This window comes from Neopsephotus bourkii, unplaced genomic scaffold (genome assembly GCF_033783945.1).
Source record: "Neopsephotus bourkii isolate Nb327-2 ecotype Australia unplaced genomic scaffold, CSIRO-AGI_Nbou_v1 NB_567, whole genome shotgun sequence".
NCBI classification, from domain to species: Eukaryota; Metazoa; Chordata; class Aves; order Psittaciformes; family Psittacidae; genus Neopsephotus; species Neopsephotus bourkii.
Genome location: NW_026901068.1, coordinates 1577078 through 1592805, shown reverse-complemented (window position 1 = coordinate 1592805; position 15728 = coordinate 1577078). Strand labels below are relative to the sequence as shown.

Here is a 15728-nt window from a genome sequence, read left to right as displayed (position 1 = left end):
ATAAGTAGCATTTCTGAAGAAGCTGGCCACATATTAAATGTTTTTGGGGTGGGTTTTTTTTTGACGTTTCCTAAATCCAGCTTTGCTCTTAAGACTGCACTGTTACATTCTGCACCCACATAAATTCTCCACTCTGCTGTCAGCCACAGGAAAATAAAAGGATCTAAGCTCCCTGAGTATGACTAAGTGTGTGTATTCATACAAAAATTTGTAGATAAACACCATATTAAGCATATGCAGTATGTGAGCTCTACTAGTGATACTTTCAGTTAACATTTTCCCATGGCAAGTATTTCCCGCGTACGGTATCTAGGAAAGGCATATAAAGGTTTCCATAGCTAACCTCCAAATACCCTTAAATCTTCCCAAATCTGTACCATTAGTTTGAAGGGCATGTACAAATAGGATTCACACGGTGGCAACATTTCTAGCAGCAGCTGCAGCAAACACCTTTCCGGCTTTTCCAGAGGGGAGGCATCCGCCAGCGGAGCAGACCGCGGCTGCCTCGCTGGTGCTGCCTGCAGCTACAAAGTAGCGTGTTCCATCAATGCAGGACCTTGGGGTTTGCTTTTCCCTCTTAACTGTTACCGCGACCCGGACAGGAAGGGAAAGGGCTGATACTGCTCTAAGCCCGTGTGCCACCCGACACCTATGTGAGGAGCAAGAAAAGTTCTTCGATGATATGGTAGGAAATGACTCCGCCTCACTGTTACAGCTCTATGAATCACAGCTTTCGCTCATCTCCAGCACTTTCATTTCAAATATTCATATAAAAGGATGTGAAAAAGATGTTTTTGTATTCAATAGTACATGGATAAATCTACGAGAAAGTGCACTCATGCCCACAGCACTGCGGTAGGCACAGGCTGGATCTTACTTTACTATACAGTTTTCATCGGTGAAAGTTTCTTCATTTTTAGGCTGTCCACATTAAAGTAATGAAGCTGAATACACACAGCATTCGATATAAGATTCCTGTGTGTATGATACGATGGTACCAGCACCTGCAGAAGTCTCGTTTAGCACATACATGCAGTTAGGAAGCGACGTCCCTATAGAGTAATGAAATCAGCAGTTTCTAATGTCACGAAAACTCAGGGGTTTAGTAATTTCTAATTTAATTTTAGCCACACTCGCTAAACAACCAACAGCCCCCAACCACCCACCCATATGCTGAGCGCACAGCTCCTCCAAACCCCTGCAAAGGAGCCCCCTTGGCGGAGACACACGCAGCGGTGACGGCGCGGAAGGGACCCGCTCCTCCCGCATTCCGGCTCACGTAGGGCAGGCTGAGCGCTGGCGGACAACGCTGCCTGCGGTCCGCTCCCCGCGCCCGACTGGAGCTTCCACCGCATCCCCGAACCCTAACGAGCAGCCCTCCCCGCAGCAGGCCTCCCGCCCGAGGCCCACCTTCCCTGCCGGGAGGAGGGGAAAGCCGCGGCCTCGCGTCCCTGCCCCGCTGCCCACAGCTGACATGGCGGCCACTGCGCCCCTCTTCCCCGCCCCGTCCTCAGCGGGGCCGGCAACGGCGGCCCTTCCTCGGCCGGCCCGCAGCAGGGCGGCGGCGGCGGCTTCCGGCGAAGCCCTCTTGCCTTCAACAAAGATGGTGCTCCCCGCGCAGGCTTCGCGGGCGCTGGGGTACCCCGTGTAGTTCCCCACTTCCCTCCTGTAAGTACGGGCCGAGGATGCTCTCCCCTCACAGCACTCGCCGCCCCGAACGCTCTTTCTTCCGCCTGCTCGGCGGTGCGGTACTGGCGGTCCCGCTCAGCTCGGCCAGCCCCCCCCACCCCCCCCTTGCTGCCCCGGGCGCCGCCGAGGGGGCAGCAGGAGTAAACGCGTCAGCCGGAGCTGTGCCGGTGGCCCCGGCACTGTGGGGCCGGGCTTCTGCGGGGCGGGCCGGGGAGACGGGGGCCGCGGGCCGGCGGGAGCGCCCGCCCCTCCTGCAGCCGCTGTGCCCGGCGGGAGGGCGGAGGGAAAGCACGGGGAGGGCTATGGTGCTGTTGGCTGCTGGTGGGGCCGCGGCGGGAGGCTCAGGGCGCGGGGACCGGAAAGTCGGGCAGCCGGGCCTTGGGCGCTGCAGGAGCAGCAGCTGCCAGACCTCGGCGACAGAGAAGTTGAAAGTAAAACTTGATCTTCTTGGAGGGAGATGTTTAGCCTGTAGCCAAACTCACCCATTGGTTAGGCAGAGGGACCTTAGTCGTGGCAAAGCCGGCGCAAGGAAACGCGCTCGCAGTCATGAGCAGCCCGGTGCAGTTGTAGTTTGGGGAGATGCCAATGTTTCTAGCCAAGAGCTAAGGGAATGTGCTTTTTAGGATCAGAAGGGATCGCTTTAGGGTCAAGGCTTTAGAAAGTTTTATCCCTGTTCGTGGACAGATTCTGTGTCGGATGCGGAAGAATGGAGACCTGCCTGTTTTGGTGTGGTGATGAGTCAAGGACTGTGCTCGTTCAGCGGGGGGCTGGGGAGGTGGGGTGGGTGTATATAGGTTCAAGTCTGTCTCTACAATGAAAGATACGTGTTTTTAGAAGGGCCTGGGTAAGGTTTGAGATACGTTTTGGGTAAACAGACATCTTTTTACTTTAGCACCAACATTCCTAGAGAAAATTCAGTTTAGAGCTTACTTTGGGTTCCTAGATATAGGCTGTGATTAAAATTAATTGAAATTAATCCTATGTTGCGCTGAACTCTGTCCCTATGCTGTTATGCACCAAAATCCTGATACATTTCCATATCTGGCTGCTTACTTCCTGAGTCAGACATTTCCTTCTCACTGTAAACACACACACAAAGAAATGCTTAATCTTTAAAAAGACTTGGAAAAAAAACAATCTTTAAAAATCAGTACACTCCATCCTGGAAATTTACTGGGCCAATGACCTTGGCGTTAAGGGCTTTAAAACCTCAGCTGCGCTCACTGTGCAGTCAGGGAGCCAGAGGCCTGTTTCAGCAGAAATTCCCCCTTCAGATTCATGGTTTGATAGGTATTTTCTAGTGCCTCAAGGTGCAAACAGAGATGGTTTGTATGGGCCTTCTTTTGAGAAGTGTTGATCTCTTTGGTCACAAAGAAGAGGAGCTCATCAGGTGCTGTACAGTGACTGGACAAGTCAGTGTTCCTCATCTGGCACATGGGCGAGGAAGCTCCTGAATGGGAATTCTTGGTGGCCCATGAGAATGTGAAGCACAAGAGCCTCATAGCAGCTGTAACAGTTTACTGTCAGGGTTGAGATAATGCCCTCGGAGCTGCTGCTGGGAGCCTGCCTTGAACTCTGCAAGTGCTTTGGGAGCTCAGGGGCAGTCAGGGAATCCCTGAAGGGAGAAATGGTGGGGACCTGCTGCCTGAATTTTGCTTTAGCCGAGTGATTGCTCACAGTAATGTAAATGTAGTGTGTTACAGAATCTTCAGCTTCATCTGTCCAAAATGAGCATCCTGACATCAAATAATGATTCTCAGAGGGCTGGAGCACCTCTCCTGTGAAGACAGTCTGGGAGAACTGGGATTCTGCAGAAGGCAGAATCTTCTGGGAGCCTGGAGAAGGCTCCAGGGAGACCTTATGCCAGCCTTCTAGTAGCTAATGGGGCCTAGAAGAAATCTTTGAGAGGGACTTTTTACAAGGGCATGTAGTGACAGGACAAGGGGGGGAGGGCTTTAAGCAGAAAGAGGAGAGATTTAGATTAGATATTAGGAAGAAATTCTTGACTATGAGGGTGATGAGGCACTGGCACAGGTTGCCCAGAAAAGCTGTGGCTGCCCCATCCCTGGCAGCATTCAAGTCCAGTTTGGACAGGGCTTGGAGCAGCCTGGTCTAGTGGAAGGTGTCCCTGCCTGTGGTAGGGGGTGTTGGAATTGGATGGTCATTGAGGACCCTTCCAACCCAAACCATTCTGTGATTGTATGAAATGGGAAAATACAGTTCTTTTTCTTGCCTGCTCTTTTTTCTGTCTCCTTGCTTGCAGCCATCTCATCTCACTCTGTGATGGTGTTTGATGTTTGAGCAGTACTTAGCAAACCAGCGTTTTTTAAGGACATGTGCCAGGATAGCTTTTGATTGATTCCCAAGTGACCCCTAGACATGTGGTAGGCACCTCAAAATTCACTCTGGTATATGAGAAACTTAGTAGGTGCCATCCAGCAATGTTTCAGCACTCAGGGGAAGTGTTTTTGTAAAGTGGCTTTATCAGAGGGTTTTCCAGTCCTGCTTTTGTGGTCCTGTGCTCTTGCATCCTGTGCAAGATGCTGGTTACATGCCCATATGTTCTGTTGGTTGCCTACTTCAGATTTCAACAACCAGGCCAACCAACGCAACCTTTGATGGGGCCTTGGAAGTCAGTCAGCACCTCTGATGATACAAAGGCTTCAGGAGGTGTCTTACAGAAGCTGTGAAAATCTCTGCCTCTCCTTGTATCCTTGAGCTGAATGAAGTGCCGTTTCTGCATGGTCTAGCTGTTCAAATAGCAGCTTTTATTTTAATAATCCGAAACTCTCTTGGTAATCACACTGAACACCTGCTGCAGTTTTTTGACTTCATTATTTAGTCATCAGAAAATATTTAATTGTATTACTCTGTCATTTTCCTTTTCAAGTGCCATTAGTGAGCCTAGGGATATGTTTGTCGTTAAGGACTGGACTAGACATCTTGATTCAGTTCATAGGTCTGGCATGGACTCCAGGCATGGTCTTGGGTGAGCTGTTCTCTCTGGAGCTTGGTTCCTCTTATATATAGTGGCTATAAAATACATCTTTTCAACTTTTGGCTAGTCAGAGTGTTAGTCAAGAGAAATGGAAGCTGGCAGAAGGCATTGGATTGCTTCTTGTGAACACATTAGAAGGGTAAATACCAGGGAGGGAGGAGAGCTACTTAAGCTAAAGAACAGTTTTGGCAGAACAAATGCTTATAAATAGAAGGTGGATAAATTTGAGGTGGAAATTCAGAGAAAATTTCTCATCATCAGATCAGTCTTGTTCCAGAACAGCCTTCCTGGATGAGTCAGGGGGTGCCTAAGGGACATTTTTACCTCTCCTGAAATTAAAATGCATTGAGTTGGCCAAAGCTACCTGCTGACTGTCTCTGCTGATGATGTCTGGCACCACTGTAACAGCAATAGCATCAGAGCCACAAGTAACAGAGGTCAGCTGTGACATCTCTCTTAACTTTTTTTTGGGTAGTCTCTTAAGGACTGGCAAATACTGTAGCTGCCCTTTGTATGGACCTTGACCACTTAGTAAGTGGGGTTATTTGGTATGTTTTTTGTTCCAGCAAATGACCGGTCTTCACAGTGCCAAAAGTTCTCTTCATGTCTCATACTTCCTAGAAATGGCTGAATTTTAGCTTGTGAGGTGGTGAAATCTGAGTAGAAATAAGATGGTGGGGATCATTAATGGTTTTCCCAGGTTGATGATTCTGAGTTTGGCATTCTTTCTGAAGGTTGCCAGGTATTAAACATCACTTCTGGATGTTAAAGTTTGAAGTATTTTCACCTTCACGCATTTCCTTACTCCTTTGCTCACACTCTAGGTTGCCAGATGGATGTCAGAGACAAGCAGCTTTTGCGCTCCCTGCGCCTGGAGCTCTCTACAGAGGTGCTGGTGGATGGAGTTGTTATTCAGTATCTCTACCAAGAAGGGATTCTCATGGACAGTCATGTTCAAGAAATAAAAGCCCAAACCACCAGTCAGAGGAAAACTATGATGCTCCTTGATATTCTCCCCACCAGAGGACCCAAGGCTTTTGATGCATTCTTGGATTCTTTGCAGGAGTTCCCATGGGTTAAAGACAAGCTGGTGATGAAGCGTAAAGAAATAACAGTCCAAGATCCTGCAGGTAAGGCCAGAATTATTTTTACTGATAGTTTGAATCTTCTTCTCAAGATGTAATTTTGAAAGTATTGAATGTACCAGTAACTTCAAGTTATGTGGTGTGTAGATATGGAGCATAATACCAAGAAAAGGGGACAAACTGCATTCCTGGAAGTCAGCTAAACACCAGGAAGTATTGCAAAGTTTGGGGAGTGAGCAAGGCTGAGCTTCAGGAGACCAGGAGATAACAGGAGAGGCTGCCTTGGAAGAGGCTGTGATGTAGGAGGACGCAGACTCCATTACCTCAGAGGGAACAGACTAGGTAGTTTTGACTAGCTACAGAACAGACTTTTCACCATCCACACCTGATTATTGATTGTTTAATGTTTGCTTTATAGTAGCTTGTTTCTGGATTGTTCATATTATCAGAATTTTTATTTACTTACTTTTATTATGATTTTAATGTTGCTCTGATTTAGTACTATATGGTAATTTAGATTTATTTAATTTATTATGTTTAACACATTGCAAATACCTAGGATCATTGCTTCCAAAATTACTAGCCATTGCTTGGTTGTAAAGGAATTTAGGAGCTAACTAATTTAGTAGGTGTTATCTAATTTAGTCAAATCTCTGGCTTTCTGACATTTACATGTACTTCTAAAACTAGTTTTCTGGACTTGATGTTTGTTCAGAAGTGATTTCTTTACCAATCTGTGCGTGCAGTTGTTGGGCTGTTTTGGAATAAAGACGACTGCTTAAAATGCATGTTTCTTGCCCTAGACTCTGGCAGCATGCCCTGGCTGCTAACCTCATGTTACAACTGAGATAGCAAAGTAGTCCTCACTTGGGGACAGGATTTCCAAGCAGTCTGAATAGCCTTTCTCCAAGCCCGCCACCTCCTGCCATTTGAGTTTAGTCATACGCATTTTGATGCACATGACATGTGGTTTTCCAGTGTCAGTGTGCCTTGCGTGGCACTGAAAGCCTGTGAAGGTGGGTGACTGAGACCCACTGACCATCACGTGTGTCTCAGCTGCATGTTCAGGAATGTTTTGTCAAGATCTGCTGGACAAATCTGACGTAATCCTACCTTAGGACATTTTCAATGGGCTGTCGTGACAGCTTCTCTTCCTGTTGCATCTCTGTGGAGGTAGCTTTATGCTTGCTTGGCAACAGGTAAATAATTTTTAGAGTCTGGGAAATATATGTCCTGTGCTGCTCATAGGGGAAAATACTGCAAGTTCTCAGCACAATGCAAACTTGTGTGTTCTGGAAAAGACCTTGCAGGCTGTTATGACAAATCCTGTCATGCTAATGCTTTTTATTTGCCTTACAAATCAGGTTGCTCATTTGCTAATTGCTGGTTAAGCTGTTGAATAATCCTTACAGTTCTAGAAAAGCAAGCACAGCCATGGAGTATTAGTTTGTTACTAGAAAAAATGCTTCTGAGTTTTGTGCTTTCGATTGTTGTGTGGATTACTTGTTCCTGTTCTTGATCACTTGTGGCTAATGTGCTGGATTTATGTCTATCAGGTTATCTGGTTTCGAGTGGGCTGACTGTACTTGATAATCCTATTGCCAAATTTTGTGTTTAAGTTACAGGCTTCCAGGTTAGATCAAAGATTAATGTTACATTTACTGTGGCAATCCAGAATGTAAGAACAGGATAAGAGGCAGCTCGCCAAGGGTTTTTTTTCTTTTCTATATATTTAGGCATGTTCTTTAGAAGCCAAAGAAAGAGAGCACCATCTGTGCCCTAATAAATGCTGAGTGCACCCTGGAATAAATTGGAAACTATGGCTGCATCATCAGTGCTGATTACATGCAAGGAAATGTGGTTTGGGATAAAAAGCCTCACTTTACATTCTAAACAACAAACTTGTAAGCTTTTGTCTAGGCAGAATACTTGAGCAAATGCTTGGCCTTAAGCATGGAAAAAGACATTGGCTCTAACAAAACTATAAGCATACTTTAAATTAAATACGTTCCTTAGTGCCATGCTAGATAACTTCTGCCCTATTTCAAACAGTTGTTACAAATGGTGATTTGTCAATGTCAGTTTCTTTTCAAGAATCCATTTGTTTTGAAAGAAGACTGCCACATACATTTTACCTTTTATCTTAGATACTAAAAAATTGAAGTAGGTTTTAAGGCCCCAGATTTTTAAATATTTTTTTTTTTTTTTTTTTTTGCATTGAATCATGCATATTTATGGAAATGGCATGCCTGCTGTTCACTTGTTTATGCTCAATTAAAATTCTGTTTACTCAAGCAAAATAGCCTCAGTTTTTGCAGGACTAAGGACTCATGGCAAGTTGTTCTGTGAAGGAAGGTTTTATTTTGTAGTCTTTCACTTCTCACTGGCTACACAGAAGACTTTTAAAGTCAGTGAAAGTAGACTCTTAGGTTTGCTGTATCTGAATGTGAAAACTGCACATGCATAGTGATTTTTATATGCAGACCTTTGGATTATTGTGTGTTTTGTTCGAAGAGATCAGACTTTCTATCTTTGCTTCAGCCGAGAAATACAGTTTGTTGGTTCCCAGTTAAAAAAAGAATAAATCACAACTGTAATTGTTGAGAAGCTTTTAATTTGTTTTCTTCCCCTAGTAAAAAAAACTACCCCAAAACCCAAACCAGAAAAACCCCAAACAACAAACCAACTGAATGAAACAAACAGGGATTTCAGAAGGACAGAAATAAAAACATTTTTGGTGATGTACTGTAAACAGATCTGATGGACAAAGCAGCTGCGAAATGGAAGACAAAGTCTTGAGACCTAAACAAGACACTGCCACTGACTCGCTGGGAGCCTTTGAGCAAATCCTTCTGAGGAAATGTATTTATTGATTCCTAACTTGTGTAACTCAGTGTAATGTTTGTGGAGCAGCATCGAATGTAACTGTAAATTGGCTCAGGATTAAATACAGAGTGTGCTGTTTGGCTACATATAAGTAACTGCACTTTAAAACCTGCGATATCCTGAGTCTTGTTGCTGAACATTAGTTGACTTAAAAGTACTCTGCATACTGCTGTCTGCTATAGTTCCAAGGAACACAGAATACCCTAATACTGCAGAGCATGAGGAATAGTTTTTCCATGGGAACCAGGAGAGTGACATGCAGGCAGCTGGACCCACTCGCATCTGTGTAATTGCAGCAGAGAAACCCAAGATTCCTTCCCCTTCCTTATTTACTTTATGCACAAGACAGTCTTTTGCCTAGGGTACCTTTCTCCAATCTCATGTGGATCTGTCTGATGGCCAGAGCTCTGGGGAAGCGATTTCTTAAAGCAGGGAAAGGCATCATTGTCAAACCCCAAAATTTCAAGAAGAAAATGTAAAGTTGTGTCTTTTTGGAGGTAAGTATCTGTGACTTTGATTTCAAGATGATAAAATGTGTTTACTTGTCTAAGAACCCATGATACAACAGTTCACCCTGTCCATTGCAAGACTTAATCACTATAAACCTCAACCACGGCATGAGTTCCTGGTTTCGAAGATCAAAACTTCTGCCGTGGTAAGGGTTAACAAAAATAATGTGGGTCTGTTTTATTGGGAAAAGACTATTCTGTGTTTTTCTGCCCTAGTTTGGATAACTTTATGCCTTTGTCAGGAACATAAATCTTCAATCTAGTATTATAATTCCTATGAAAAACTACAGCTGTTGGCAACAGAATGCCATTCTTTCTAGGAACAGCGAGCAGTTACCCAACAGTTTTTGCACTGAATAAAGAAATACAAGCTTCGATGGTGTTGCTTGCTCAGAATGTTTTTCTGATCTCTCTGCTCAGAAATGTCTCTGCCCAATTATTATATTTCTGTCTGTACTGTATGTTGCTGTAAAATTATTTACTTCTGAAAGTGTTAGTACTGCACCTCTTCGTAGCTTAGATGATTTCTCCATTCCACAGGAAATCACAGCATACTGAGAAAAAGTCTGAGATACAGCATTTGCCAAAGGAGCCCTGCAGGAGCTGTTGCTATCTGGGAAAAGTTAGTGAATTTGAGGCATGGAGTTACACAGAATTGTCTTGGAAAAGCTGTTCTCTCACAACTAAGCAAGGAATATTTTCTCATGCATGATTTTGCTGCTGTTGTGGTGCCTCATCAGCAGTCTGCATTAGGGTCCTGTTAAACTTCTGTGAGATTTTTTATGTGAACAGGTTTTGGTGTTTGGGGTTTTTCCCTGGATGTGTAGGGAACGTGTGTTCTCATATAGCTATATAAAGCTTTGTATTGTGTAACGCTTTGGACGAAGTATGCAAATACAAAACAAAGCAAAATATGTACTTCTGTTGAGAAAGCACACACTACCTCCCCCCTCCCTGCTTTCTCAAAGTCCTTTTTACACAGCTGGATTGTAGGTTTCTAAGAATTAAGATTCAAATTCAACAGCATTAGGACATGGGAAAGTTTAGCGTCTCCTCTTACCTTTTGTTGGCTGCTTCCTGCCCTCTTCCTGTCTTGCTTCCTCTTATGTCTAATGCAGTGAGGAAACAGCCTGGACTTTGCCTTTTCCATTTGAATGTCAGATAGGAGAGCAGCTGATGAATTCCTTTTCTTTAAAATGGTGGCAAAAGACAGTGTTTTTTTTCTTTCTTCTCTTTCCCTCCCCTTTCTTGTATAGTCCAGTGGCAGAAGGGGGAGTTTCCTGCTGTGTATGTCTGAAGGAAAGGGATGGGCTTAGCAGCCTTGGCCACACTGGATAGACCTGGAGATGAAGGAATGCCCTTGTGCCACATAGCAGTCCTGGAAGCTATAGAAAATGTTCTCTGCAGAGATTCAAAGGCATCCTCATAGAAGAATTTCCCAAACCCTTTTCCACATTCCCATCTTTCCTGAAAATTGGGTGTTACATTTATGGCTGTTGCTGTGTTCTGACTGCAGCAAGATCTGTGAAGTCTGGCATTGAAGGTTTGTGTCCACACTCAATATTAACAGCATGCATCATGACATGGACAAGTAATTAACTTCCCTGGTTCTACAGAGTGCTCTGTGTATGTATTTTGGTTTTAATGTGTGTATGAATGCAAGATTTTCTCCTTTTTTTACAGTTAAAGAATATTTGCTTTGTTGCTTTTTCACTGTGTTAATAAGCAGCTGTGTTTGTTCTGCTTACATCTATGTTTTTCACTTTGAGAAGCCCAAATCTCAGGCATCACTGTTAAGAACTGCAGTGTTTCCTGCCCAATCTCAAACAGTTTCTTTCAAGTAATCTAATAGAAAGATACAACCATACTTGATGTCATCCTCAGTAACACAAATGTGTGAGGCTAGTAACAGTGTAGATTTAATAATAAAAATACAGTCCCTGGAAATAGGTGAGGAGGAGCGAGTTATGGCAAGAGAGGTTTTTGGGCCAGCTGTGCCTGATTGACTATTCATAACCAGTGCCACAAAGAGGAAACAGTGGGTAACTGGGATTGAAGACTCCTTGGTGTAGGGAATGAAGGCATCCATCTGCAGGCCAGATTTAATGACTTCCAAAGTTTGCTGTTTCCCCTGGGACTAGATCCAGGATATCACAGAGGACGCCAAGGCCTGGCCAAGCATCAGACTTTGTGACTCTCATGTGGGCACCAGTAGTACTTCAGCAGATTAAGGATGACTACAGGGTTCAGGGATCCCATGTGAAGACATGGAGCCCAATCAGTGTTCTCCATTCTGCCATTCAAGGGGAAAAACCTGGGCAGGGGGACTCCATCCTGCATATTCGCATCTGTCTTTGCACCTGGTGTCATGGCAGCACTTTGGACTCTTATGACCATGGGACTTTTTTCACCTTTTCAAGAAATGGGGACTGCTAGGGACAGATGAGATCAACTCAATAGTGGGGGGCAAAAGCGTCTTGCCCAGGAGGTCTGCACAGTTGCAGCATTGTGGTGTCATTGGATTTGCAGAACCATGGCAGGATAGTTCACAAAACTGCAGTGACATAGTGCGTGGCCTCAAGTTCTTAGGCAAGGATGCCACTACAGTGGAGTGTCTTGAATACACAGAGCTTTGTTATTCCCTGGGCAACAGGCTGATCAAGAACTTATGGGTTAGAATCAGAAGGGAGCACCATAAGAGAGACATTGTGGTGGCGTCTTTTATAGGGCTTCCTGACTGAAAGGAGGTAGAGCCTGGAGAAGGAAAGATAGCAGATTTCCAGTACCTACAAAGAGGATAGAAAGAGAAGACAGGGATAGGCTCTACACAGCAGTGCATAGTGGGAAGATGAGAGGTGAAGGGTGTCAGTTGAAATGGGAGATTCTAACTGGCTCTAGGGAGAATTTTTCATCATAAGGGGATCAAGAAGCAGAACAAGGACCCAGAGAGGTTGAACAGTCTTCATCCGTGGAGGTTTTCAAGACCCATCTAGATAGAATACTGAGCAACATAGTTTGATCTCAGAGCTGACCGTGCTTTCAAGAGGAGGTTGGACACGAAACCTCCTGAGGTCTCTTCCAACCTGAATTTCCCTATGATCCAATGAAGCCTTCTTAAAAGAGTGCTGCTATTGCATGCCCTGGTTCTCAGGAAATCTTTAACAGCCCTGGTGTCTACCGGGAGTGTGACACAGTACAGCAATCCAAGGAGGCTTCCGGAAAGCAGAAAGGGCAATATCTTGATGAACGTCCTAGATACATGTCGTGGTGTAAGCCCAGCCATTACTCATAACCACGCAGTCTCTCTCTCGCTCCCTCCCTTCCTCCCCCCTGGTCCCGGAGGGATGGGGAGGAGAATCGAAAGTATGTAACTCCCACGGGTTGAGATAAGAACAGCCCAGTAGCTAAGGTATAACACAAACCACTACTGCTACCAGTAATAATAATGATAAAGGAAATAACAAGGGAAGAGAATAGAACTGCTCACCACCTGCTGACAGATAGCCAGCCCGACCTGAGCAGTGATCTGGCCCTTCCGGGTAACTGCCCCCAGTTTATGTACTGGGCATAATGTTCTGTGGTATGGAATACCTCTTTGGTCAGTTTGGGTCAGGTGTCCTGTCTGTGCTTCCTCCCAGCTTCCTCTCCTCCCTGGCAGAGCATGAGACTCAGAAAGTCCTTGGTCAGAGTAAACATGACTGAGCAGCAACAAAAAACATCGGTGTTATCAGCGCTGTTCCCAGGCCGAAAGTCAAAACTCAGGACTGCACCAGCTACTAAGAAGGAGAAAATGACTGCTACTGCTGGACATAGGACAATGCAGAAACTAAGGGAGGTGTTCTACTGGCCTGGCTACCCACAAACAAGGAACAACTGTCTAGGGATATGTTTGTTAATATCAGTCTTGGCTGTGGTTATCATGCAGTGCTCAAGTTTAAAATACTGAGAGAAGAGAGGAAAGCAAGTAGCAGTGTAAAGGTCCTGGACTTTTGCTTGTTCATAAAACTAGTTGATGGGACACTGTAGGAAACAGTTCTGAAAACAGAAAGCACCTAGGGAGACTTAGCTAATCGTCATGGAAAACCTCATCAAAGCACAAAAATGGTCCCAGAAAAGCAGCAGGCATGGAAGGAGACTAGCTTGGCTGAAAGGGGAACTGCCAGTTGAGTTGAAATTCAAAGAGGAATTGTCTAGGAGGTGGAAGTGAGAACAGGCTACCCAGGAGCAATATAGAAGCATTCTGAGGCCTTTTAGGGATAGAGTTATGAAGGGAAAAGCTCATCTGAGTTTGAAACCACTCAAGGATGTGAAGGGCAACAAGATGGGCTCCTACAGGTACACTGGCAGTGAAAGGAAGACTAAGGCAACCCTTGAATAAGGTAGTAGAAAAGGCTGGGTCTTCATATGTGAAGTCTGCTCCATGTTGGCCCTCGTCTCTGTGCCTAGTAGTGGAATTTGTATAAGGGAGATGATGTTTATAGTAGAAGGTAATTTAATTAGGAATTACCTGAATAGAGTGGACATAGGCAAATCCACAGAGCTGGATGGAATGTGTTTGGGAGTGCTGAGGGAGCCAGCCTATGTCTTTGAGAGGCTGTTTTCTGTCATGTTTGTTAGGCTGTGGTAAGCCAGATGCATGAAGTACAGTAACGTGACTGGGAACAGCCAGCTTGGGTTTACCACAGATAAATCAGACTTGTGCAACCTAATTCTTGCCTTTTATGATAAAATATGTCATTTAATTGACTTCAGCAAGGCTTTCAGCACAGTTTCATAGCATTCTTGTGGCTAGCTGGGAAGATACGGGCTGAATGGGTGGTTGGTGGTTCAATATCCATCTATCTGAAGGCTAGTCTGAATCAAGTTCCTCAGGGCTGACAGTGGGACTGATCCTGTTTAACCTTTTTGTCAGTGGCTTGGGTGACGTTAGGAACTGCATCTTCAGGAAGCTTTTAGGTGAATTAACTTTGTTTGCACACTTGTCAGTGTTCTGGGATCTTCTGAACTGTGCCTAAAGCAAAGGATGACTCCAGGCCTTGGGGAACATTTGCCACATAAGAGTGGCACTGCCTCTCAGAGGGATCCCAGAAAGCTGGATGAATGGGCCAGCAAGAACATCATGACGTTCAGCAGAAGTGTCAAGCTGTTCAGCTGGGATACAGAATTCCCACGATATAATGCAAAATGAACACGGACTGGCAGGTTGCAATTCTGCAGAAAAGTTGGATGTCTTGATAGAAAGCGAGTGTGATGACGAAGACTAACCACACACAGGACTGCATCAGCAAGAGCAAAGCCAGCAGGCTGAGGGAAGTGGTTATTCCCTTGTACTTGGCACTAGGGGTCTATATTTAAAATGCTGTGTCAGTACAAGGGAAAGATTGACAAACTACAGTCCTGTGGAACAGCACTGAAGTGATTAGTTTAACATGAAACACAGAGGCTGAGACAACTGAGTTTGTTCTTGGAGAAGAGAAGGCCAAGTAATCTCAGAAAAGGTGGAGTCAGACTCTTCCTGTAGGTGTGCAGCAAAAGGAAAAGGAGTGGTGGCCACAAGTAGTAGCAAGGGAAATTCTGATGTAAGGATATAAGGAAAAAAAAATATATCACAAGACAGGTTAAGCACCGGCCACCCAGGGTCGCAGCTCAAGTGAGGCTGCCCAAATAGGCTGTGAAATCCCTATGCTTGGAGACAGTCAACACTCAACAGTAGCAGACCCCGAGCAACCTGATCAGACTTTGAAGCTGGCCTTGCAGGTCCCTCCCAACCTAAATTTTTCTGTGATTCTGTAAACTTGACATCATACTCAGTATGTGAGATTTTAATCCAAATACAACTGGTGCTGACATAGGACACGTTGGGTATGTATGCATGACTTACAGTTCAGATTACGAATGTGCTTTTTAAGTGAATTGGAGTATTTGAATTAGAATTTTTTCAGGTGAGTCTAAACAGGAAAATGTGCTCCGGGTGTTCATGGAGTTCATAGACTAGAGCCAGTTAGAAGAGAAACCATCCAGCTTTGTAGAGTCTGAACAGCAGATTCTTAGCACCGTCTGTGTCATCTATAAGGTCTCTCCTACTGCTCCGTACTGCTTGCCAATATAGACACACCCTTTTCTGCCCAGTGGATGAGGCAGTTTTGTCCATAAACACCTGCAAAATAGATGTAGATGTGCATCACATCAGGGATGCTGTTGCATGCATGTAAATGCTTTTTTTTAAAATGTATTTATTATTATTAAAGTCTCTCTGTTTCCCTGAGTTTATAGTACTGTTTCTCATCTTGGGGTATGTTCATTCTAAATAGCTTACAGAGTTTACTACCTGTAGTTTTCCATTAGGCAAAATATCTTAATTGTCTGTTCAATTTCCTCTTCAACTTGCATCACAGCATGATAAAATCATGTCCCTGTCTTACAGTCCCAAACCCATGCATAATTGCAGCCCTCTGTGATCCTTGAGATCTTTTGTTAATTGTTGCCAGCTTCCCTCTGTTGGTCTTGTCTCAGGGTGTGGCAAGGGAACCACTGAAAAAGCTTTGTACAGACAATAAAATT

General features: G+C 44.7%; 2 protein-coding genes across 6 annotated transcripts in view; one reads left to right on the top strand and one right to left on the bottom strand.

Moving 5' to 3' along the window:
* LOC133211129 (uncharacterized) overlaps positions 1–10706 on the bottom strand; it is a 46901-nt gene extending 36195 nt beyond the window's left edge. Inside the window, exon 1 of one of the 2 annotated variants that reach the window (XM_061351281.1) lies at positions 10228–10706. In XM_061351281.1, the coding sequence (XP_061207265.1) occupies positions 10228–10317 (90 nt within the window). In that variant the 5' untranslated portion in view covers positions 10318–10706. The remainder of the gene's footprint in view (positions 1–10227) is intronic. The other variant, XM_061351287.1, reaches the window with a different exon arrangement.
* CRADD (CASP2 and RIPK1 domain containing adaptor with death domain) overlaps positions 1422–15728 on the top strand; it is an 82311-nt gene continuing 68004 nt past the window's right edge. The window contains exons 1-3 of one of the 4 annotated variants that reach the window (XM_061351289.1): positions 1422–1668; positions 5512–5817; positions 7509–7906. In XM_061351289.1, coding sequence (XP_061207273.1) covers positions 5520–5817; positions 7509–7555 — 345 coding nt within the window. In that variant the 5' untranslated portion in view covers positions 1422–1668; positions 5512–5519 and the 3' untranslated portion in view covers positions 7556–7906. Of the gene's footprint in view, positions 1669–5511; positions 5818–7508; positions 7907–15728 lie in introns of those variants that run through there. The other 3 variants (XM_061351290.1, XR_009725127.1, XM_061351288.1) reach the window with 3 other exon arrangements.